The sequence below is a fragment of the Mustela nigripes genome, chromosome 3, assembly GCF_022355385.1.
Source record: "Mustela nigripes isolate SB6536 chromosome 3, MUSNIG.SB6536, whole genome shotgun sequence".
Classification (NCBI taxonomy): Eukaryota; Metazoa; Chordata; class Mammalia; order Carnivora; family Mustelidae; genus Mustela; species Mustela nigripes.
The window spans coordinates 113,361,584-113,386,094 of NC_081559.1; the positions used below are offsets into that span (position 1 = coordinate 113,361,584).

A 24,511-nucleotide genomic window follows, 5' to 3' on the forward strand; every position below is an offset into this window, starting at 1 on the left:
CATAATAAACATAATTACAAATTAACCTGAAACCCCTCTATGACGTAGGAAGAATGACATGGCATCTAAAAAAGTAACTGGACCTAAAAAGGATTATAGATGGAAGATAAAATTATCTAAAAGCATAGTAAGACATTCCAGGGAAAGGCTGAATGAGACATGAGTTTATGTTTAAAGTGAAATGCATAAATGCCAACGCATAATGAGACAAGTCAAGCTGCAACTTCAATGAGGCACATTGAGAAGAGTGAGTATAATGAGATGAGAAAAGAAAGAATATAATGACAAGTACTGCAGTGTGCACTGTCATTTATGTAATACATTAATATTAAGATGTCCTTTTCTACAAACGTAAGAGAAATAATCCAGAGATGGAAAAATGGAAAGCTTGCCATGAAAAACTGACAGGAAAACTTTTCATTACATTCTTCATTTTTCTGTGAATTATTATAAAACTTACAACACAAAGAAAAGAAAGAATAGTTTGATAAAGTACCATGTACCCATGACCTGGCTTCAATATTTTCACCTCATGGCCAGTCTTATTTCATTCACCTTCCTGCCACACTCCAATGGATCATTCTGACACAAATCCCAAATAGTATCTCATTTGTAATGTTTCAGTTTGTCTCAATAAAAGATCAGAGGTTTTTTTTTTTTTTAACTACCTATTACCACCCTTTTAAAATGTAATAAAATTCTGCATAGATGGCAACTGGCAATATGGTTTTTCAATCCTTCCAAGTTCCCTCATTAAAACAGAGGATAAAACTGGATAGCAAATGGATCACATTATGACAAACTGAATGGGAAAAAATATCCCTGTGACATAAGACCTGCGGGTATCAGATGCCATTGAGAAGGAAGGAAAGGGATGTTTAATAACAGAGACTCTGATGATCCTGACAAAGAAAACCAAAGAGCTAACAGGTTTTCAGTGTAAAGTATGGCAGGCCAATGCATTTGTCCCATCTAGTACCAGGTGAGCACAAGGAGGTCCACGAAAAGGCTAAAGGGCTTAGGTTAGTTTAGCTGCTCTGAACTCTCAAAATTCACCAGCTAGTAGTACTTGCAAGGACGGGGCCCCACAGTAAGGAGAAACTACTGAGGGTGCAATGAAACTTGGGAGAGCACAGGGATATAGAGACAACTAAAGAGAAAGTCCAATGAAAATACAGGAGGGGAATAAAGGAAATCCCAAAAACCATGCCACCATTTTTTTAAACCACCATACTTCTTTTTTTTTTTCTCTCTCTTTTAAGGTTTTATTTAGTCATTTAACAGAGAGGGAGAGTACAAGCAGGGAGAGCAGCAGGCAGAGTGGGAGGGAGAAGCAAGCTCTCTACTGAGACAGGAGCCAGACATGGGACTTGATCCCAGGACCCTGGAACCATGACCTGAGCCAAAAGCAGCCGCTTAACAAACTGAGCTACCCAGGCATCCCCACCATACTTCTTTTTAACACTACCTAAAATCAAAAGAAGAGGGAGCCATGCCAACCTTTAAAAGATAAGGAAAACCAATTTCACATCAAAAGGAGCTGAAAAGTCTCAACGTCAAATCCTACACAAAGCTAAGAAAAGAGAAGGGGGTCAGAATAGAATAACATCTTTATTTTTTTTTAAGATTTTTTTTATTTATTTGACAGACAGAGAACACAAGTAGGCAGAGAAGCAGGAAGAGATGGAAGAAGCAGGCTCCCTGCTGAGCAGAGAGCCCGATACGGGGCTCAATCCCAAGACCCTGGGATCATGGGATCAGCAACAACGGAAATCTTCTACATCTGCACTGTCCAATGAGGTAGTCACTTATCACCGGTGACCATCAAACACTTGAAATTTGGCTGATGCAAATGAAGAGCTAAATGTTTACTTTATTTAATCTACCTTATTTAAACTTAAACAGTCACACATGGCTACTGACTACTATATTGGACAGCATAGCTAATAAAGTCGTGTCAGAAAAACACAGCCCCCAAAAAATGGAAATGTGAACTACTATTTCAAACAAGTTAAAATATATTAAGAAAATTATATTAGACATAATGAAGAACATAAGGCAGCATTAGAAAAACTCAGAAGTGAGGTGAAAGACTCAAGAGAAAAGAATCTATAAAAGAAAAATCATTGCAAGAAATGCCTAGGTGACTTAGTCATTAAGCGTCTGCCTTCAGTTCAGGTTGTGATCCCAGGGTCCTGACCAGGCTCCCTGCTCAGTGGGAAACCTGATTCTCCCTCTCCCACTCCCCCTGCTAGTGTTCCCTCTATCACTGTCTCTCTCTGTGTCAAATAAATAAAATCTTTAAAAAAAAAAAAAAAAGAAGAAGAAGAAGAAAGAAAAATCATTGCAGAAATTGAGACTAAACTAGAAGGGGCACAAAAACAAACATGAGAAGTAATGACTTAAAGAAACAGAAGACAGAAGAAGGAAATATTTAAAAATCAAAAAGAAATAAAGAGAAAGCAATTCAGAGAAAGTGACAAAGAAGCTAGGCAAAGAAAGTTCAACATGCAGGGAGAGATTATATGAATTCCAAAACAAGGGACTAGAAAAAACTTAAGTTTTAAGAAACCATTCTTGAAATAAAAAATGATATGAAACTCTCTATTAGTAAGTACATATTGGGTATCTGAGAATACTGACCCAGGACAATCACTCTCCAATTTTTTCAACATAATTCACTAGAATATAGTGTAAGCCATGTTAAAGAAAAATTAATAATCCTTCAGGGATCTAGACAAAAGGACCAAGAGACTTTAAGAGAAAGAAAACAAGATTATCATCCAACTTTCTCCAAGAAGACTTTATGGTAAAAGAAAAAGAAATATGTTCAAGCATAGGAAAGAAGATATAAAGCAAGGACTTTATATCTAACATATATAAACATGCAAAACTGAGGAAATATTGTTCCCATGAGCCCCTCTTGAGGAATCTACCAGTAAGCAAGAGTCAGAAAAGCCAACTAACTAAAGACATGTGGCAAAAAGACTACTGGTGACACCCCATCGTCTAACAGTAAAATTTACAAGTCTTAGTGACAAAGAGAAAATCCTGAAAGCAGCCAGGGACAACAAGTCTGCTACATACAATGGTAAAAATATTAGATTGGCAACAGACTTCTCCACAGAGACCTGGCAAGCCAGAAAGAACTGGCATGATATACTCAGTGATTTTCATGAGAAAATCACGCAGCCAAGAATACTATATCCAGCTAGACTATCATTGAAAATAGAAGGAGAGGGGCACCTGGGTGGCTCAGTGGGTTAAGCCGCTGCCATCGGCTCAGGTCATGATCTCAGGATCATGGGATCAAGTCCCACATGGGGCTCTCTGCTCAGCAGGGAGCCTGCTTCCCTCTCTCTCTCTCTGCCTGCCTCTCTGCCTACTTGTGATCTCTCTCTGTCAAATAAATAAATAAAATCTTTAAAAAAAAAAAAAAAAAGAAAGAAAAAAGAAAATAGAAGGAGAGATAAAAAGCTTCCAAGACAAAAACTAAAAGAATTTGTAAACACCAAACAAGCCCTACAGGAAATACTGAAAGGGGTCCTTTAAGCAAAGAGAGAGCCTAAAAATAGTAGACCAGAAATGAACAGAGACAATATACAGTTAACAGTCACCTTACAGGCAATACAATGGCACTAAATTCATATCTCTCAATAGTTACCCTGAATGTAAACGAGCTAAATGACCCAATCAGAAGACACAGGGTATCAGAATGGATAAAAAAAGAAAAAAACCCATCAATATGCTGCCTACAAGAAACTCATTTTACACCCAAAGACACGTCCAGATTTAAAGTCAGGGGGTGGAAAACAATTTACTACGCTAATGGACATCAAAAGAAAGCTGGGGGGCACCTGGGTGGCTCAGTGAGTTGAAGCCTCTGCCTTCAGCTCAGGTCATGATCCCAGGGTCCTGGGATCGAGCCCAGCATCGGGCTCTCTGCTCAGCAGGGAGCCTGCTTCCCTTCCTCTCTCTCTGCCTGCCTCTCTGCCTACTTGTGATCTCTGTCTGTTTAATAAATAAATTTTTAAAAAAAGAAAGCAAGTTGGGGTAGCAATCCTTGTATCAGATAAATTAGATTTTAAGCCAAAAATTATAATAAGCGGTGAGGAAGGATACTATATCATACTCAAAGGGTCTGTCCAACAAGAAGATCTAACAATTTTAAATATCTATGCCCCTAACATGGCAGCATCCAACTATATAAACCAATTAATAACAAAATCAAAGAAACGCATTGACAATAACACAATAATAGTAGGGGACTTTAACACTCCCCTCACTGAAATAGACAGATCATCCAAGCAAATGAACAAGGAAATAAAGGCCTTAAATGACACACTGGATCAAATGGACATCACAGATATATTCAGAACATTCCATCCCAAAACAACAGAATACACATTCTTCTCTGTGCACATGGAACATTCTCCAGAACAGATCATATTCTGGGTCACAAATCAGGTCTCAACCAGTACCAAAAGACGAGGATCATTCCCTGCATATTTTCAGACCACAATGCTCTGAAGATAGAACTCAATCACAAGAGGAAAGTTGGAAAGAACTCAAATACATGGAGTCTAAAGAGCATACTACTATAGAATGAATGGGTCAACCAGGAAATTAAAGAAGAATTGAAAAAATTGATGGAAAAATATGATAATGAAAGCACAACTGTTCAAAATCTGTGGGACACAGCAAAGGAAGTCCTGAGAGGAAAATATATAGCAATACAAGCCTTTCTCAATGAAACAAGAAAGGTCTCAAATACACAACCTAACCCTACACTTAAAGGAGCTGGAGAAAGAACAGCAAAGAAAGCCTAAACCTAGCAAAAGAGAAATCTAAAGGTCAGAGCAGAAATCAATAAAAAAGAAACCAAAAGAGCAGTAGAACAAATCAACGAAACTTGGGAGTTGGTTCTTGGAAAGAATCAATAAGATTGATAAACCACTGGCCAGACTTATCAAAAAGAAAAGAGAAAGGACCCAAATAAATAAAATCATGAATGAAAGAGGAGAGGTCACAACTAACACCAAAGAAATATGAACAATTATAAAAAACATATTACGAGCAACTATACACCAGCAAATTTGACAATCTGGAAGAAATGGACGCATTCCGAGAGACATATAAACCACCAAAACTGAACCATGAAGAAATAGAAAACCTGAACAGACCCATAACCAGTAAGGATATTGAAGCAGTCATCAAAAATCTCCCAACAAACAAGAGCCCAGAGCCAGATAGCTTCCCAGAGGAATTCTATCAAGTTGTTTGGTTTTTTTTTTAAGATTTTATTTATTTGACAGAGAGAGAGATCACAAATAGGCAGAGAGGCAGGCAGAGAGAGGGGGGGAAGCAGGGTCCCCACTGAGCAGAGAGCCCAATGCAGGGCTCGATCCCAGGACCCTGAGATCAAGACCCAAGCCAAAGGCAGAGGCCCCACCCAATGAGCCACCCAGGTGTCCTCTACCAAACTTTTAAAGAATTAATTCCTATTCTCCTGAAATTGTTCCAAAAAATAGAAATGGAAGGAAAACTTCCAAATTCATTTTATGAGACGAGCATTACCTTGATCCCAAAACCAGACAAAGACCCCATCAAAAAAGAGAATTACAGACCAATATCCTTGATGAACACCAATACAAAAATACTCATCAACCTAGCCAACAGGATCCAACAGTATATTAAAAGGAATCATTTACCATGACCAAGCAGGATTTATTCCAGGGCTGCAAGGTTGATTCAACATCCGCAAATCAATCAATGTGATACAAGACATTAATAAAAAGAAAGAACAAGAACCATATGATATTTTCAACAGATGCTGAAAAAGCATTTGACAAAGTATAGCACCCTTTCTTGAGCTCAAAACTCTTCAAAGTGTAGGGATAGAGGGTCCATACCTCAATATTACCAAAGCCATCCATGAAAAACCCACAGCGAATATCATTCTCAATGGAGAAAAACTGAGAGCTTTTCCATTAAGGTAAGGAACACAGCAGGGATGTTCATTATCACCACTGATATTCAAAACAGTCCTAGAAGTCCTAGCCTCAGCAATCAGACAACAAAAAGAAATTAAAGGCATCTGAATCAGCGAAGAAGTCAAACTCTCACTCTTTGTAGATGATATGATACTTTATGTGGAAAACCCAAAGACTCCACACCAAATCTGCTAGAACTCATACAAGAATTCAGTAAAGTCTCAAAATATAAAATCAATGCACAGAAATCAGCTGCATTTCTATACACCAACAACAAGACAGAAGAAAGAGAAATTAAGGAGTCAATCCCATTTACAATTGCACCCAAAACCATAAGATACCGAGGAATAAACCTAACCAAAGATGCAAAGAATCTGTACTCAGAAAACTATAAAGTACTCATGAAAGAAATTGAGGAAGACAAAGAATGGAAAAATGTTCCAAGCTCATGGATTGGAAGAACAAATATTGTGAAAATGTCTATGCTACCTAAAGCAATCTATACATTAATGCAAACCCTATCAAAATGCCATCCATTTTTTTCAAATAAATGGAACAAATAATCCTAAAATTTATATGGAACCAGTAAAGGCCTCGAATAGCCAGAGGAATGGTGAAAAAGACAGACAAAGTTGGTGGCATCACAATTCCACACTTCAAGCTCTATTACAAAGCTGTCTTCATCAAGACAGTACGGTACTGGCACAAAAACAGACACATAGATCAATGCAACAGAATAGAAAGCCCAGAAATGGACCCTCAGCTCTATGGTCAACTAATCTTTGGCAAAGCAGGAAAGAATGTCCAATGGAAAAAAGAGTCTCTTCAACAAATGATGTTGGGAAAATTGGACAGCCACATGCAGAAAAATGAAACTGGACCATTTCCTTACACCACACACAAAAATGGGCTCCAAATGGATGAAAGACCTCAATGTGAGAAAGGAACCCATCAAAATCCTTGAGGAGAACACAAGCAACAACCTTTTCGACATCAGCCACAGCTAACTTCTGCCTAGAAACATCCCCAAAGACAAGAAATACAAGGGCAAAAAGGAACTATTGGGACTTCATAAAGATCAAAAGCTTTTGCACAGCAAAGGAAACAGTCAACAAAACCAAAAGACAACTGACAGAATGGGAGAAGATATTTGCAAATGACATATCAGATAAAGGGCAAGTATCCAAAATCTATAAAGAACTTAGCAAACTCAACACCCAAAGAACAAATAATCCAATCAAGAAATGGACAGAGGACATGAACAGACATTTCTGCAAAGAAGATATCCAGATGGCCAACAGACACATGAAAAAGTGCTCCACACCACTCGGCATCAGGGAAATACAAATCAAAACCACAATGAGATATCACCTCACACCAGTTAGAATGGCTAAAATCAACAAGTCAGGGAATGACAGATGCTGGCGAGGATGTAAAGAAAGGGGAACCCTCCTACACTGTTGGTGGGAATGCAAGCTGGTGCAACCACTCTGGAAAACAGCATGGAGGTTCCTCAAAAAGTTGAAAACGGAGCTACCCCCTATGACCCAGCAATTGCACTACTGGGTATTTACCCTAAAGATACAAATGTAGTGATCCGAAAGGGCATATGCACCCAAATGTTTATAACAGCAAAGTCCACAATAGCCAAACTATGGAAAGAACCTAGATGTCCATCAACAGATGAATGGATAAAGAAGATGTGATATATATATACATACATACACACACACACACACACATACACACACAAAATGGAATACTATGCAGCCATCAAAAGAAATGAAATCTTGCCATTGCAACGATGTGGATGTAACTAGAGGGTATTATGCTGAGCGAAATAAGTCAATCAGAGAAAGACAGTTATCAAATGATATCCCTGATATGAGGAATTTGAGGGGCAAAGTAGGGGGTTTGGGGGGTAGAGAAGGAAAAAATGAAACAAGATGGGATTGGGAGGGAGACAAACCATAAGAGACTCTTAATCTCACAAAACAAACTGAGGGTTGCCGTGGGGAGAGGGGTAGGGAGAAGATGGATGGGTTATGGACACTGGGGTGGTTATGCGCTATGGTGAGTGCTGTGAAGTGTGTAAGCCTGAAGATTCACAGACCTGTACCCTAGGGCTAATAATACATTATATGTTAATTAAAAAAAAAATAAATCATGCAAGTAAAAAAAAAGGACTGGTGGTTGAGCATTAAAGATATGACTTATAGAACTAAGATGAAATGAGGGTTCAAGGAGAGAGTATGAAACATACTCTCTAATACTTTCATACTCTAATATGAAACATCTATGCTCTAGGTTAGAATATATTCATTTTTAAAAGTGGGGGAAGGGAAAATGGGGATCACTAAGCCAAAAGAAAAATTTTTAATTGTTTATAAAAATGTAATTGTGGAGGCACCTGAGTGGCTCAGTCAGTCCAACTCTTGATCTCAGCTCAGGTCTTGACCTCAATTCAAGCCCCACACTAGGCTCTGCACTAGGTGTGGGGCTTACTTTAAAAAAAGAAGAAAAGAAGGAAGAAAAAGAAAGAAAGAAAGAAGATGTAATTGTGGAAATGGAAGGACTACTGTTATTAAGGTTACTATGTATGTAACATGGATAAAACAAACAAGTAAACCACAAGATAGTCTAATTCTACCATCCCTTATAACCCTGAGAACCCATATTCTTAGTGTGGAAGAAAAGACCTATAGCAGTAACAAAGTTGTCCTTAATTTGAATTGGAAATATCAGTATGAACACATGAAGTATTTCATCTTTACATAGCTCTATCTATTTTGCCTTTAGATATACAAGTAGTCACCTCCTACCTCTACCCATTTAAGAGTCCTAAATACAATGACCAACCCATTGCAGTGCGTATCCCTAGTGCCTAGACTGTGCTCTTAAAATACCATTCCTACCAAAAGAAAACAACAAGCAAACAAAAAATTTTAATGAGCCTCCTACAGAAATAGTGGATCTCAAATCTATGGCCAGAGACATACAAGATAAATCTGAAACTACTTACCATACCCAGAGAGCAAGGAAGCAATCAAAGACTACCAGCATTACATCAAAAGAACTCAGTAGAATACTCACTTTGTTTTCCAAATTTAGTACAAAGCTCAGTAATCAATACATTATAGTACTTTCACAAATAAAGACATATCAATCAATGGAATAAAAACCCAGAAGTAAACCCTCATACATATACTCAACTGATTTTCAATAAGGGTGCTAAGACTAATCAATAGAAAAAGGACAGTCCCTCAACAAATGATGCTGGGAAAACTAGATATCTACAGGCAAAAGAATGAAGATGGATTCTTACTCTATAGCATATACAAAAATAAATTCCAAATGGATCAAAGACCTAACTTGAGAGATAATATGTAACCATAGAACTCTTAGAAGAAAACATAGGGGTAAAGTTTCATGACACTGGATTTGGTTATGACTTCTTGGATACGACACCAAAAGCACAGGCAACAAAAGCAAAAATAAGATAAAAAAGCTTCATCAAATTTTAAAAATTTTGTGTATCAATGGACACTACCAACAGTTGAAAGGCAACCCACAGAACATGAGAAAATATTTGACAAGTATATATTTAATAAATGATTAAAAGCCAGAGTATATTAAAAAAAACTCCTACAACAGGGGCGCCTGGGTGGCTCAGTGGGTTAAAGCCTCTGCCTTCAGCTCAGGTCATGATCTCAGGGTCCTGGGATCGAGCCCCACATCGGGCTCTCTGCTTGGCAGGGAGTCTGCTTCCCCCTCTCTCTGCCTGCCTCTCTGCCTACTTGTGATCTCTGTCTGTCGAATGCATAAAATAAAAAATCCTTAAAAAAAAAAATACTCCTACGACAACAACAAAAATCAATCCACCTGAAAAATGGGTAACAACAAATAAAGGACAAATCTCCAAAGAAGAAACACAGATGGCCAATAAACACATGACAAGATGCTCCACATTGCTGGTCATTAAGGAAATGAAAATCAAAACCACAAGATACCACTTCCCCCCTATGAGGACAGCCAGTATCAAAAACCAGAAAATAACCCGAGTGCTGGGAAGTATGTGGGAAAAGTGAAATCCTGATACATTACTGGTGGGAATGTAAAATGGTGCAGCTGCTATGCAAACAGTTTGGTAATTCCTTAAAATGTTAAGTACAGAATTGTCACATGATCCATGAGTTACACTCTTCTGTATACACCCAAAAAAACTGAAAACAGAGACTCAACCAGACAGTCATAAACCAATGTTCCAAGCAGCATTATTCACAATAGCCAAAGGAAGAAACAATCCAAATGCCCAGTAACAGATGAATGGAGAAATCAAATGTGTTATATACATCCAATGGAATAACATTCAGTTATAAAAAGAAATTAAATTCTGATACATGGTACGACATGGATGAACTTTAAAAACATTATGCTATGAGAAATAAGCCAGACACAAAAGGACAAACACTGTACAATTCCACTTAAATGAGGTATCTAAAATGGGCAAACTCAGAGATGGAAAATAGAATGGTGGTTACCAGCCAAGGGGGAGAGGGTAAGGGGGGATGGAAAGTTATTATTTGAGGAATATAAAGTTTTAGTTTTGCAAGATGAAAGGAGTTCTGAAGATGAACTATGGTGATGTTTGCATAACAATAAGAATGTCCTAAATACCATCATACTGCACACTTAAATTAATGCCCAAGATGATAAATATTACCTTACCTACATTTTCCCACCAAAAAAAGTTGAAACAAAAAAAACTATATGGTTAAAGTAAAAGGATTCTAGTGAACCAAACTCATTCAAAAATCTGGTAAATGGCAGGAAAGACTCAAGGATGTATTCTGTCTTCCCCACATAAACAGCACCAGGTGACGGTATATACAACAACAAAAAAAGAATGAGAGTCACCACTTTACATTCCACAAAGAATTAATGGATTAAGCATAGAGCAGGACTGACTGCTAAATCAAAAAGAGAAGAAAGACATTAAGCATCTCCTAATGAAACAGAACACTACCTATGCACTTGCCAAAAGGATGAAACACAATTCTCACTGAGCCTCTAGATCAGCTGCCAACGTGCCAGAAACAGACAGAGAAAAAGTTGAACTGCATCATGAGTACCAACATGTGATCAACAAAATACAGACGGCAAAAAAAATTATTCAAAGAAAAGAAAGGAATAGAAGAAGAACCTGTAAATTCAATGCCCCCCGACCAAAAAACAATTATCAAAATTTTTAAAACTTAGCAAGACTAAACTATTGTGTGGAGATGCACTCAGGCAATATAATGATAAAGAAGTGCAGCAAGTCATTTCAAACAGAGGTTGATACCCTCCTGTTGGGAGGGTAAAAGGTAGCCGTGATAAGAGCAGAGCACAAGAAGGGCCGGCTGCCAGAGGGCCTGACTAAGTTTTACTTCTCGACCTGGGGGAAAATTACGAGTACTCACTTCGCAAAAATTCATTATACTACATATTTCTTGTGAGTGGTTTTCTATGCCTCCTTTATTTTATAATAAGACAGTGTTTTTAAAATTAACATTTCTTTTACATCAAATATATGATCGGTGTATGCTCATCTTCAATTCCTTTTTTTTTTTTACAAAGGCAGTCTGTTCAACTCAAAATCCAATAAGATCCACACACTGCATTAAGATGACACATATTTTAAGTCTCTCTTGAAGTTCTTCCTTCCCTCCTTTCTTTCCTTATAACATTTGTTGAGAAATCAGATCATTTAACTACAAATTTTCCTACATTCCAGATACTCTTATTACCCCTGTGATATTGCTTTGTATTTCCCATCCCCTGAATTTCCTGAGAACTGCTTTTAGATCTACGGCTGTGATCTGATTCATGGTCAATTGGTTTAATAAGGCTGTATCTCCTATGCTGTGCTATATAAAAAGTCTGGTAGTTTCATTTATGTGTGGATATTCTTTTCTTTTCTTTTTAAAAAAGAAAATAGTGTAAATTATGTTTTTTTACTAAAAAAAAAAAAAAAAAAACCCCTGTGATCTGAAGATTTAATGCCAGCTTTGTTTTCTATTTATAAACAAATCCTCAGAAATTTCAATCAGAAAAGTTATAGCTCTGTAACACAATGCCAGCACAACCACAATATATCCAATCATCATGTTATACCAGCCATAAAAAATACTCTTATCTATAAGCACTGAATTTACCTGCTGGAAGGCTTGAATTGTAGCTGAATACGAATGAAGGGACAAGCAAAATTTCAACAAATTCTGCTGTAGAGGTGACAGAAACTGAAATGCAGCTTCTAATATTGTGTGATAATAGGAATAATCAGTACCTGTCAAAGAAGAACATTATCCAAAATAATTACACATGACTAGATATATGCAAATAAGATAGTTCATAAAGTATAAAGCTATGTGTTACAGAGGTATATGGTGGCAAAATGTTACCACTCTCCTATCTGGAACTGTTGTCAAATGCTTAGAATTCCCTAGAATACAGGAAGTAATTGGACTCTTCCACCCTTCTTCCCTTTGTTCACATTATTCCCTCTACCTGGACTGCATCTATCCCACTTACCTGGATGACTAACTCCTACATACCTCCACAAGAATTCAGCTGTGACATCACCTACTCTTCAAAGTCACTCCCAAGCCCTACCCCATGCCTCACTGGAACAAGTACATCTTTTCTTTGATCCTATACTATTTCTCTGCTTACCTCTTTCAATTACCACATCATTTACAAAATTATTTATTCACTACCTACCTCTCTCCAAATAGTTTTTGAGCCCCCACAGGCAGAAGGTTTATTGTATTTATCTTTGTATCCCCAGTGCCTACCATATGTTTGTTATTCACTCAAATAACCCAACAAAACTGAGCAGTGTGATGAGGAAGTACAGAGTATAAAAGGATATTAACAAAACTGTAGTTTGGGAAGAAGCATTTAAACAACTAGAACAAACTATCTGAGCTGGAAAAAAAAAATATATGTACCAGTATGAAAAACTCCCCAGAATATATTGTTAAAACGCAAGGTACAAAGCAATATATAGTTGAACCTTGAACAACACAGGGTTTAGGGGCATCAATTGCCCCATCAGTCAAAAATTCACATATAGGGGTGCCTGGGTGGCTCAGTGGGTTAAGCCTCTGCCTTAGGCTCAGGTCATGATCTCAGGGTCCTGGGATCCAGCCCCACATTAGGCTCTCTGCCCGGCGGGGAGCCTGCTTCCCCCTCTCTCTGCCTTCCTCTCTGCCTACTTGTGATCTCTGTCTGTCAAATAAATTAATAAAATCTTAAAAAAAAAAAAATCCACATATAACTTTGACTCCCCCAAAACTACTAATAGCCTATAGGTGACAGGAAGCTATATTGATAACATAAAAGTAAATTAACACACATCTTGTATGTTATATGCAATTTTATGCATATAATAATAAAGCTAAAGAAAATGTATTAAGAAATCATAAAGAGAGAATGGATGCCTGGGTGGCTCAGTCGGTTAAGCGGCTGCCTTCAGCTCAGGTTATGATCCCAGGATCCTGGAATCCAGTCCCGCATCGGGCTCCCGGCTCAGCAGAGAGCCTGCTTCTCCCTCTCCCTCTGCCTGCTGCTCTGCCTACTTGTGCTCCCTCCCTCTCTGTCAAATAAACAAACAAAATCTTAAAAAAAAAAAAAATGGAACCATAAAGAGAAAATACATTTAAGTACTACACTGTATTTACAGAAAAAAAAATCTGAGTATAAGTCAACCCATGCAGTTCAAACCCATGTTATTCAAGGGTCAACTGTACATAGTGAGCTATCTTTTTTACTGTTAAGAAAGAATGAGAAATAAGAATACATATGATGTATTTATTTAAAAAAAAACACTGAAGGCTAAACAAAATAATTTAAACAGTTATAAAAAGCAAGGGAGAAACAGGAGGGGGACCGGGAAAGAACAAGATTTTTCTTTATAAGCCTTTTAAAAGCTTGACTATTAAATCATATATTATGTATCAAAAAGTATTTTTAAGGAATATAACTAACATTTTAAAAAGTAAAATATAAAAGGTTCTATATGACATTAGCATCTTCTAAGCAGAAAAAGACACCAGAAAGAAATACTTAAAATGTTGCCAGATTGTTAATGGTCAATACCTTTGGGTGGTGGGACAATGGATAATATTTCAAATAAAATATTTAACACACTTTTATGATCACTTTCAAGAATTCATACTACCCCAACTTTAACCAAGAACACATTATCATTTATATTGAGGAAATTTCATTTTAAACATCAGAGTTCAAATTTCATTATAAAACCCACTTCAATAAATTTGTTTTATGAAACTGTAAACTAAAAGTAAAATGATTTTTTTTGGTAACACAAACAATTCCAGTTGACTCTAAATTATGTAACTCAAACTACAGATACTTGCTCAAACCTTTATGTACTAATATCACAAAAAAGAAATTCAGACTTGGCTTTTAAAATTTGTATTATTTTAACTAAAAATCAAAAAGTTAAAATCAATTCAGTTAAATACTAATAGCAATCACTTTGTTTTCACACACTTCCTCTACAACAAGGCCTGTCAACGTAACATTCAAGGTTTTAGCTACCTAAGTTATCTGCATCTTTAACTAGTAATGTTTATACTACAAATATCCATAAAGCTTATATTGAACTAGAAAGTGTGAATGCACATCATAAACTGTAAACAAGTGATACAGTTGACATTGGCATTCATCTGATACCTCAACACTCAAGCTGTGGGGGCTGGCAGGCGTAACAGGAAACATTTTGGATGGCACTAACTTAATGATAACAAACCTAACGAGAATAGATCAGCTGTGCAATTAGTTCATAAGAAAAGAAAAAGGGAATCAAATCAATGGTAATTAAGTTAATACTAAATGATTTTAAATGAATTTGACTTCTATAAAATATTCATATAGCACTTCTAATAAAATAATACAAAAGAACAAAAACAAGCAGGGAGAAAGAAATCAAAGGTAGTACTTATAGACAAAGTGATAAACTGCTTCAAAAGCATTAGTTTGTGTTGGCTCTGCTGACTACCATCACAACTCTAGTCATTAAGATAAAAACATTTTCCTTTAATTACTAAGCCATAAATACTGTGAAAGAGACCATTTTTTCCTAATATTTTCCCAGATACCAAAGTCAAAGAAGCATTTGCTTCAATTTTACCGTGATGATCGGATGATCCAATATTTTGACTGGCTTCTACAAAATTCCAAAATTTCTCTTGACTGTCTTCTGCTAAAAACTCACTGGGAGAAAAGGGGGAAATATCAGATATAAAACAACTTAATAAAATCTTCTAATGTATGCTACATTACTAAAGAAAGTAAAAATAGGTTTTTAAGTTTCCAAATGTCCAGAGTTTGGCTTTTATAATATACATTATACACAAGCATGTATAATATATATTCTAATGATAAGCAAGTCCTATTAGCTTATTGACTATTGATAACTAATTAGCTTAGTAGCTTACTCACTTATCCATATTAATAGCCTAATAGGTATTCCATAAGAAACCTGGAACAACTATGTAACAAGAGGAAAGTTCCAATATAAATAAATCTTATGAAACCCCATTTTGTTGAAAACGCTGTTGGTAATAGCAGAATTACAAACTGACAATTCTGGTACTAGTTCTGTTCATTTATTCTCTGAAAGACCTTACAAATTACAAAAAAAAAAAAAAAAAATGTTTTACCTAAGGTTCTCCCAAGGAAAACATGAACCCTAGAGAAATTTCTAGGAGACTAAAGGCAGCATGTTGTAATCTTTTAATATCCATAAATCCAAATTTTTAAGATCACCAAATTTCAGTTTAATAAAATAAGTTCTTAGAACTTAATGCCACCTTAAATTTTTCTTGACTTTACTCTACAGACCTATATAATGGCCATTCTAAATTTCCCTTCATTCCAAAGCCTAAAATCACTAAAAGAAAATGTGTATACTGATCAAATGATTCATGTAAATTAGTCATCTTCTCCTCTGAGACGGAATACTAACGTAGTGGTGATCTTTCACTGTCTTAAAGCAAACTACAGATCTGGATCTCAGCTTACCTAGCCAAAGGAAGACTTTCCCATTACTTGTCAACACTGGGGTGTACAACTCTCATTCTACTCCACAGCTAGACACAGAAATATGGGAAAAATAAGAAACATTTCCTGGTAACACACAGCCTCTCTAAAAATAGGTTTCTGAAAATACCCATTATCATAATTTATTAAATTATTTAGTACCTCCTTGAATGTGGGATTTTTCTAAGCTTTCTAGGCTTATGGTCTAAGAAAACAAGATATTAAGACAAATAGATTATGATATTCAAATAAACACTAAATTCACAAATTAAAGCTGCATTCACAAGATAGGCTTGTGGAAAAGGGGGGAAGGATAATACACTCAAAGGTTATAATGGTGAGAACAAGGATTCACTGAAGCTAAGACCCTCCTTTAAAGGCCAACTGCAAATAAATATATGCTCCTCATATAATTACAGGAAAACTTGAAATATATATTCTCCTTCAACCCACTGCATAAATAAGTCTTATGACACATAAGTTTCAAAGAGGCCTAAGAAAATTAATTACTAGATTCACTGAACTAATCCAAGGAGGGTAAGAACAATACAAGATAATATTAAAAGGAATGCTGCCATTTGTTTACAGTATAATTCAGTTTGTTTGCTTTTCATTTTAAATTGTTGTTTCACTTCTTATTTATTCCACTGAGTAAAACAGCTACAGTTTTTCAGATGAAATTATATGATATCTAGGATTTGTTTTAAAATAGTCCAGGGGGATAAAGGAGGAGGGTAGTGGTAGTTATGGATTAATCCACTTGAGTTGATAAGAGCTAAAACTGGGTGACAGGTAGAGGGAGAGCACATTATATGTACCATTCCACTTACAAATGTTTTGAAAGATCACAATAAAAAGTTTTTAATCAACGACAAAAGAAAGAAAAAAATACATAAACAACCTGAATGTCTACCAGATAGCAAAAATCTGGTAACTTGTTTTCTAGATTTCCAGAGTTATTGTTGGGAGATCAGAAATGGTCTTTCTTCCATAAAGAAGTAGAAAGGGAAGGGAAATGAATATTTAAGGAGGGCTTACTATGTGACAGGCACTATGCTTGGCATATTCACTCATGTCCTTAAATCCTCACAGCCACCCTGATTTAGAATCATTTTTAGAATAAAGAAACTGTAACTCAAGAGAGGTTATTGATTTGCTTAAGGGCATAGAATTAGCAAATCAAAAATCTGGAATGCAAACTCAAATCTATTTGATCTCTATCATGCTGAATTCTTGGGCCATTACAGTATCGAGTACTCAACAAATGATTATTGGTTTCTATTTTAATAATAGTACTTTACTTATACAATATTTCTGTTAGTAATTATGGCTGTTCTACTTCAATTAAATATATATCACTTCATAAACAACTAGAAAGCTACAACTGCTTCATTAGGATCAGGCTTAACCTAAAAATAACATGGGAATATTTTTAGTCCCTAAGGACTAGATGCAGGGAAGGCAAAATATCTGTGGTAGTTGCATGTCTCAATGTGTAGAGATACATTCTGTCCCCTCTCCCTCATTCAGATGGACAATGCTATGATCTGCCATCAATGTCCTCCATGGACCTGGGAGGGAAGAATGGTGGCTTCAGCTACTTCTGGAGGCAAATATCGAGGATTTCTAATAATGCTCAACTTATTTCTGAGTTGTCTAGATGTCCCATTACCTTGCTAAAATGTCTGCAAACAGCCAAAGAAGAGGACTAAAAATAATCAACCAAAATGGCAAATGGTCAGAAAATCATGAAAAGGGGCGATATTTGTAAAATGCAAAGTTGGTGGAGGAAGTGATATACATTATTCACTTCACAGAGATCAACGAAACTGAAAAAAATGAGTTAATTAAGACTGACAGTTTTAACAAACTTTCTCAAAAATCCCATAAGTATATGCCATAAAAATCTTCTGAAACAATGTACAAAACCAAAAAAAATTATTCTAAGTGAGAGTAACTGAGTGGCACTCAATAAAGAATGCCAAGCAAAGTACTATAAAACATGTTACAGTTAATTGCACAAAATTATTTAGAAAGTGATAGTAAATCCTAAACACTTAGATTTACACCAGACAAATCATCCAAAATAAGACTGGAGGGCAAAAAAGGTCAACTATTAGAGTCTGCTCAGGCAGTCAGATCTCAACCAACCTTCGGTCACTTTACTTAGAAGTGCCTCTCCATCTAATAAAGTTCTGACACTGGAAGAGTTCAATCCATTTATCAACTTGTAACACTGCTGTGAAATAAATGTAGTAGTAATTTTTTCTTTTGGCCATTTTATTGTTGAGAGAAGGGAGGCACAGAGGAGTGATACAAGCTTAAGTCTGATCAGCAGAAAATCCATGAGGCTCCTCAGCAAGCCAAAATCAGATCCTAAAAGTCCCACTTTCCCACTGGTCCTCTTTTATCAATTCCAAATGAAGCTGTTTCCTTAGAAGATGCCACTATTCATAAACACAATCAACACAACAAAAACTCTTCATTCACATTTTTCTAGGAATGAAGGAGGAAATGTTAGAAGATGAAATTCTAAAGTTGAAGAATACAAAGATAGACCAAAGTTAACTGAAGTAATGCAACAGTTCAAATTTCTAGCACTATCAAATTCTGAGATTTACCAACTGCTTACCATTCAATCTACCGAAATTTATGCTTTAGAATGATTCCCTGTAAGTCCTAGATATATATTATTTCAGATACAATAAAAATAAGTTTCCCTCTATAAGCAAAACACTGACTTTTTAAAAGAGAGATAACTAGTTATTTATTTTATAAACACTAACTAAAAAATACACTTGGAATACAAAATCTCCCAAGAAATCATTGACTACTGTATTTTATTTGATTTTGTATTTTATTGTATTGTATTTCTTTATTGTATTGTATTGATTTTAAGACACTGTCAGTTTTAAGACATACCGCTTTTATGAAACACTAAAAAGGAAAATGTTACCAATTTTAATTGTAAGATAACATCTTGATTTCATTAAAATGCACCTTAATTTTGGAGATGTTAAAATGTGGAACAAGTAAAATCTTGGATAAAATCTAGCCTTGTCCTCAGCCTCCCTTCTGTGCTCTCATATCTCAAGGTCTTCTACCAACTTCTTAGAAGGAGCAGGCCCTCTCTCCCCGAATCTTGACAAACTCTCTTCTTTCTCTTTTATTAAACACCTCTTAAAACCTTTTTCAAATAAATAGAAAAATTCCTTTAAGTACAACTCTCTCTTCCTTTATTACCACATGTACACGTTTCTTGGAAGATGATTTAACCAATTCAATAAATTTGTCCAAAGAAGTCCCTAAGTATCTCTATGAATCAATATTACCATATCCTACTGACAGATTCTGTGTTCTAACAGCCTCTGACTAGCACACAGCACAATGCACACTGCAAGAGGCACTGACTAAATGCATGTGATGATAATCTCACTTCCTAAAAAAGCTCCTGAATACTCACTAGCAGATCCTACATTTTTACTCAAACACATGAAAGAAAAAAAAGATGTCTTCTTACCTGACTTCTAACAACAATGGAGTGGAAAACCATTTTGTCGTAAGAGAGGTTGTAATGGCTTTTGAATCTGCCTTTACTGAGGAAAACAGCCATAGTCCAGTGAATATAGTCATAAGTCCCATTTTATAGCAAACCCCTAAAAAGAAAAAAAAAAAAAAAAGGTTTTGCCACAAAGAAATGTTTAAACCTGAATCTTAATACTTAGAGACACAAAGTAACATGAAAATTACAGAAATGGAAATGCTTCTGAAATTTAACAGCACCTAATCTCTCCATGGTTTCAACTTGCTGAGTGACTGATATATAACTAAAGGTGTCGATCATATACTCTTTCCTATAAAGACTCCATCCCATCGTGGGGTGCCTAAACTATACACAGGTCTAAATCAATTGGTAGCACAGCAGGGAGCACACAATCATACTTTATGAACCATAAGAGTAAACAAAGCTGAGGCAGATGAAAATGTAAATGATGGGTATTAATAGTGTCCCCCCAAAAGTCCTAACCCAGCACCTCAAAATACAAACTTATTTGGAAATGGTCTTAACAGAAGAAATCCAGTTAAAATGAGGTCATTAGGGTGGGCCCAAATCCAAAAAGACTGGTGTTATAAAAAAATGGAAAATGTGGACAGAGAGACAGGCATGCAGTGGGAACACCATGTGAACAGACACAGGGAGAATGCCAGAGAAGACAGGCAAACGCTGGAACTATACTGCAAACCACAGAACAGAACACCTAGGGCTAGCAAATGCTGGAAGAGGCAAAGAAAGACCCTCCCCTACAGATTTCAGAGGGAATATGGTCCTGTGACACCTTGATTTAGAATCTCTGGCCTCCAAAACTGAAGACAAGGAACCGTCATTGCTCTTAGCCACACAGTTTGGTACTTTGTCACAGCAGCCCCAGAGGGCTAACAGATGGGTCTTGAGTGTAAATGCAAATCCCATTCTGAATGAAGAATGTTAGAACTCAATCATGGGTCCCTATCTACAAAATAAGGAAGATGGAATCACTGGTAAATTGGCACAGCCATCGAATGCAGGCCTCCTAACTCCCAGCAGCAACCTCCTCAAGCACACTGAGGTGTCAACATCATTTCAGAAAGACTCCAGCTCTAGGCATCTTTGGCCTGATTTTTCATCTCAGAGGTCAGCCTCACTGAACCCTAATCAGACTTCCCCCCAGGCCGTATAAGTCAGCATCTAAGTTCCACCCATTTGAATGTGAATCCAAAGAAGACTTGAATATGTGAGAAACACCAAACCAAAGTTGTGCTTCTGCATGCTAGTGTTCGGTCGGAGAGGCTCACACCAGACTCACCCCAATTCCTTGAGATACTGATTAAAAAAGCTACTGCTTGGAGGATCAGTCAGTACCCTATTTTTACAAAAAGCATTAACAGTTGTGCCACAGCCTGCTTCACATAACACACAGTATCTCTAAAGAACAAATGGTCAAAATCAAACTAAACCAAATAAAAAAGTTACTTTTAAGAGTTTTTAGTTCAGACACTGTCAGCTTAATTGATTTAATTGACTAATTAATATCCCATTTATAAATAAGCACCAATAAATAGCCAACATTTATAAAGACTGGGGCTAGCCACCTAGACCCCGACACTGAAACTTGTTAGCAGATTTCTGGATGGGGTGAGGGTTGGGGGTGCGGAGGTAGCCCTTTCAGAGTGCAACAAAAGTTACTGACATTTCCTACAGAGGAGCAAGCAAGAACCAAAAATTTTACATACAACTTCAGACTACTCAAGAACTCTTAGTTCTTCCCTCCTTAGTTCCTCCCCTACAGGTCCCAGAACTACAGCCTCAGAAACCTGCTCTGTATGACAGAAAAACTTGGCTAGTGAAAAGAAAGAACCTTTCAGAGTCAGGGACTTGTGACAAATTACTGAGTTTGCTACTTACTAGCAGTTTAACCACAAGGAAGTTCCCTAGTAACTTCTCTGGCCCTTGGTCTCCCAGACTCTGAAATAGAAATATCAGTATCTGCCACACCAGGACATTCTGAGAATGAAAAAGCAACATGAAAATTACTCTCTCAAGTGCCAAGTACTACACCAGAATTAACTGTTCTAATAAAAGACGTTCTTGTAAGAAACCACTTTCTAAATTACAGAATAATAAATCGTTATTACATGGGCTTAAAAAAAATGTCTTGGAAATACATTTTCTGTGGTTAGGGGAAAAAACCCCCCCCCCCCCCCCCGCAAAGTCACAAAACTTTTAAACTGGAGACAGAATATATGAACTATGTTAGCATTACTATACTATAGTTCTGTTTACAATTTGCCCCCAAGGGGCCTAGATGTGTAGTCCCAAAAGTAGTAATTCTGGACTAGAAACTGGACACCACTGCCAATAATCCCAGGCAGGCTGCATGCATAGAGTGATGAGGGAAGAGGGAGTGACAAAAGGTCCCCCAGGAAGCATTAAGATTATTGAGCCATTGCTCTGGGCCCAGCACAGTGTCAGGTGCTTTGCATATACCATGATATCTAGTCCCTCCACACAACTACCCAGGAGACTGTAGTTTCTAAAGGGTGGCAGCCATGACTACTTTGTTCACCATAGCAAATAGCACAGTGCCTGGAAAACAGGAGATACCTATAGACTTGCTGCATAATGGATGAAACGTTATCATTCCCAGCCTCAGAGAAGCTGAGGAACTTGACTAATATTAATAAACAACAATGCTTGGAACCCACGTCTGCCTGTTTTTAAGTTCTACAATACCATGCTATCTCTGGTTTTGGAAGGTAAGAATTCATACTGTGCAGACCCTGACTGAGCAAAGAGCTTTCTTGTGAGAATCAACACAAGTCCAAGGACTTTCTAGGGACAGAGTCCTTGGGATATAGGTGGCTGAGAAGACACAGTTTCAACCTGAAACCAAGCATGCCAGCCTGAAGTTGGGACCAAAGCAAACTGACCAACTAGCCTGACGGGCTTGCCTCAGGGACAGAATGTGAGCTCCGCAAGAGCAGGGAGCTTCGTCTACAAGGGCCACATACTTAGCATAATGCCGGGTACACAAGAGGTGCTCAAAATGAAATAAACACAGGCCATCATTCATTAAAGAAAGAATGAAAGCAAATAGAAAGGAGTGTGACAAGAGGAAAGATGCTACAAAAAGCTTAAGACTTAAGAAGGGTTAAAATGAAAACTCTAGGCACCAAGACTCACCCAGAGATTCCCTTAAACTATTTTTTTTTAAGATTGATTTATTTATTTATTTATTTATTTGACAGGCAGAGATCACAAGCAGGCAGAGAGACAGGCAGAGAGAGAGAGAGAGAGAGAGAGAGGAGGAAGCAGGCTCCCCGCTGAGCAGAGAGCCCAATGTGGGGGTCAATCCCAGGACCTTGGGATCATGACCTGCACTGAAGGCAGAGGCTTTAACCCACTGAGCCACCCAGGCGCACCCCCTTAAACTATTTTTTAAAGGGACAGAGTTCCTGGGGCAAGGTATAGCACCATTAAGATGACAGAGAAAAGTGGACCTTAAAGAAAAGCTCTCCCACCCAGACCCCACATCCTTGATGCCACAGGTAAAACTACAGGAAAAGACTGTTTCAGAGAAGCAGAAGTAAGAACTTCACTGAAGTGCCTTTTGTTTAAGGATGCCTTCATTGTATGAGAATCTTATCACTCTTGATCCTAGTGGTCCTTAAATGTTGCTAGTAAATATGAATAATGTGAGAAATAATAGCTGTCAGAATCTACAATGTGGCATTTCATGATCATAGGCATAGTGCTTGTGGCACGGTGGGCAAATTAAAAACATTCTTTAATAAGTCCTAGGCCCAGGGCACCTGGGTGGCTCATGTAAGTTAAGCTTCTGCCTTCAGCTCAGGTCAGTATCCCAGGGTCTCAGAATCGAGTCCCAAATCGGGACTGTTCCTCCCTCTCCCTCTGCCTGCTGCTCCCCCTGCTTGTGCTCCCTGATAAATAAATAAATAAAATCTTTTAAAAAATAAAAATAAATAAGTCCTCAGTCCAAATGTACTATCTTTAAGATCCAGTCTGGCCCATTCTCCTTAGTTTAAATTAATGACTATCTCTTACTCATTGATCTACAGTAGGATATTGGAAATATTAATAAAAACTGTATTATGGCAAACACTTTTCACTTTCTGGAAAACAGAGGAGGCATAAAATTCTAAATCACCAACTTCTTCCATTTCTAAACTGAAGATAATAGCTGGCAAACTTAAAAAAACAACGTGCACGATGCAAGCTTACAGACAGCCACCTGAGCTTCAACATACATGATTAACAGTGAGGAAAAATATTAGGAAGGACTCTTCTAGAGAAATAAATTTACTTTCCAAATAATTAAACTTAATATGCATTTATACCTATTAGCAAGACCGTTTGCTGTGAACCCCATAAATCCAATTTTTTTAAGTAGTTACTATTCATCTGGTATGAAAATGATCACTGGTAACTGCAGAGAAGATCTAACAGAATTTTCTGCGTAGTTTAATTTCTTCCTTTTAAGCTAAACATGCACTATAAAGCTGCCATCCTAAAAAAAACAAACAAACAAAAAAAAAAAAAAAACGCTGCCATCCTACTGTAGGAAGCAATGTTTATTTCCTTTAATAAAAATGAGTGTTGGGGCACCTAGGTGCTTCAATTCAGTCTGTTAGGCTCAGACTCTTGATTTCCCCTCAGGTCATGAGTTCAGCGTCCAGAGATCAAGGCTTCCCCTTCAGGCTCAGCACAGAGCCTGCTTGAGATTCTCTTTCCCTCTCCCTCCACCCCTCCCCCTGCTCACGCTCCCTCGCGCTCTCTCTCTCTCTGTAAAAATCAATAAAATCTTAAAAAAAAAAAAAAAAAGTGTCAAGTTTGTCAAAAGCAAGCCAAG

The 24,511-nt window shown here is 37.1% G+C and overlaps 1 protein-coding gene across 2 annotated transcripts in view; it reads right to left on the minus strand.

The window, feature by feature from the left end:
- LOC132013988 (UDP-glucose:glycoprotein glucosyltransferase 1) overlaps positions 1-24,511 on the minus strand; it is a 128,715-nt gene that overhangs the window by 103,241 nt on the left and 963 nt on the right. For both annotated transcript variants that reach the window (XM_059394525.1, XM_059394524.1), the window contains exons 2-4: positions 19,624-19,759; positions 15,193-15,275; positions 12,191-12,321 (exon numbers count right to left, since the gene is read on the minus strand). In XM_059394525.1, coding sequence (XP_059250508.1) covers positions 12,191-12,321; positions 15,193-15,275; positions 19,624-19,759 — 350 coding nt within the window. The remainder of the gene's footprint in view (positions 1-12,190; positions 12,322-15,192; positions 15,276-19,623; positions 19,760-24,511) is intronic.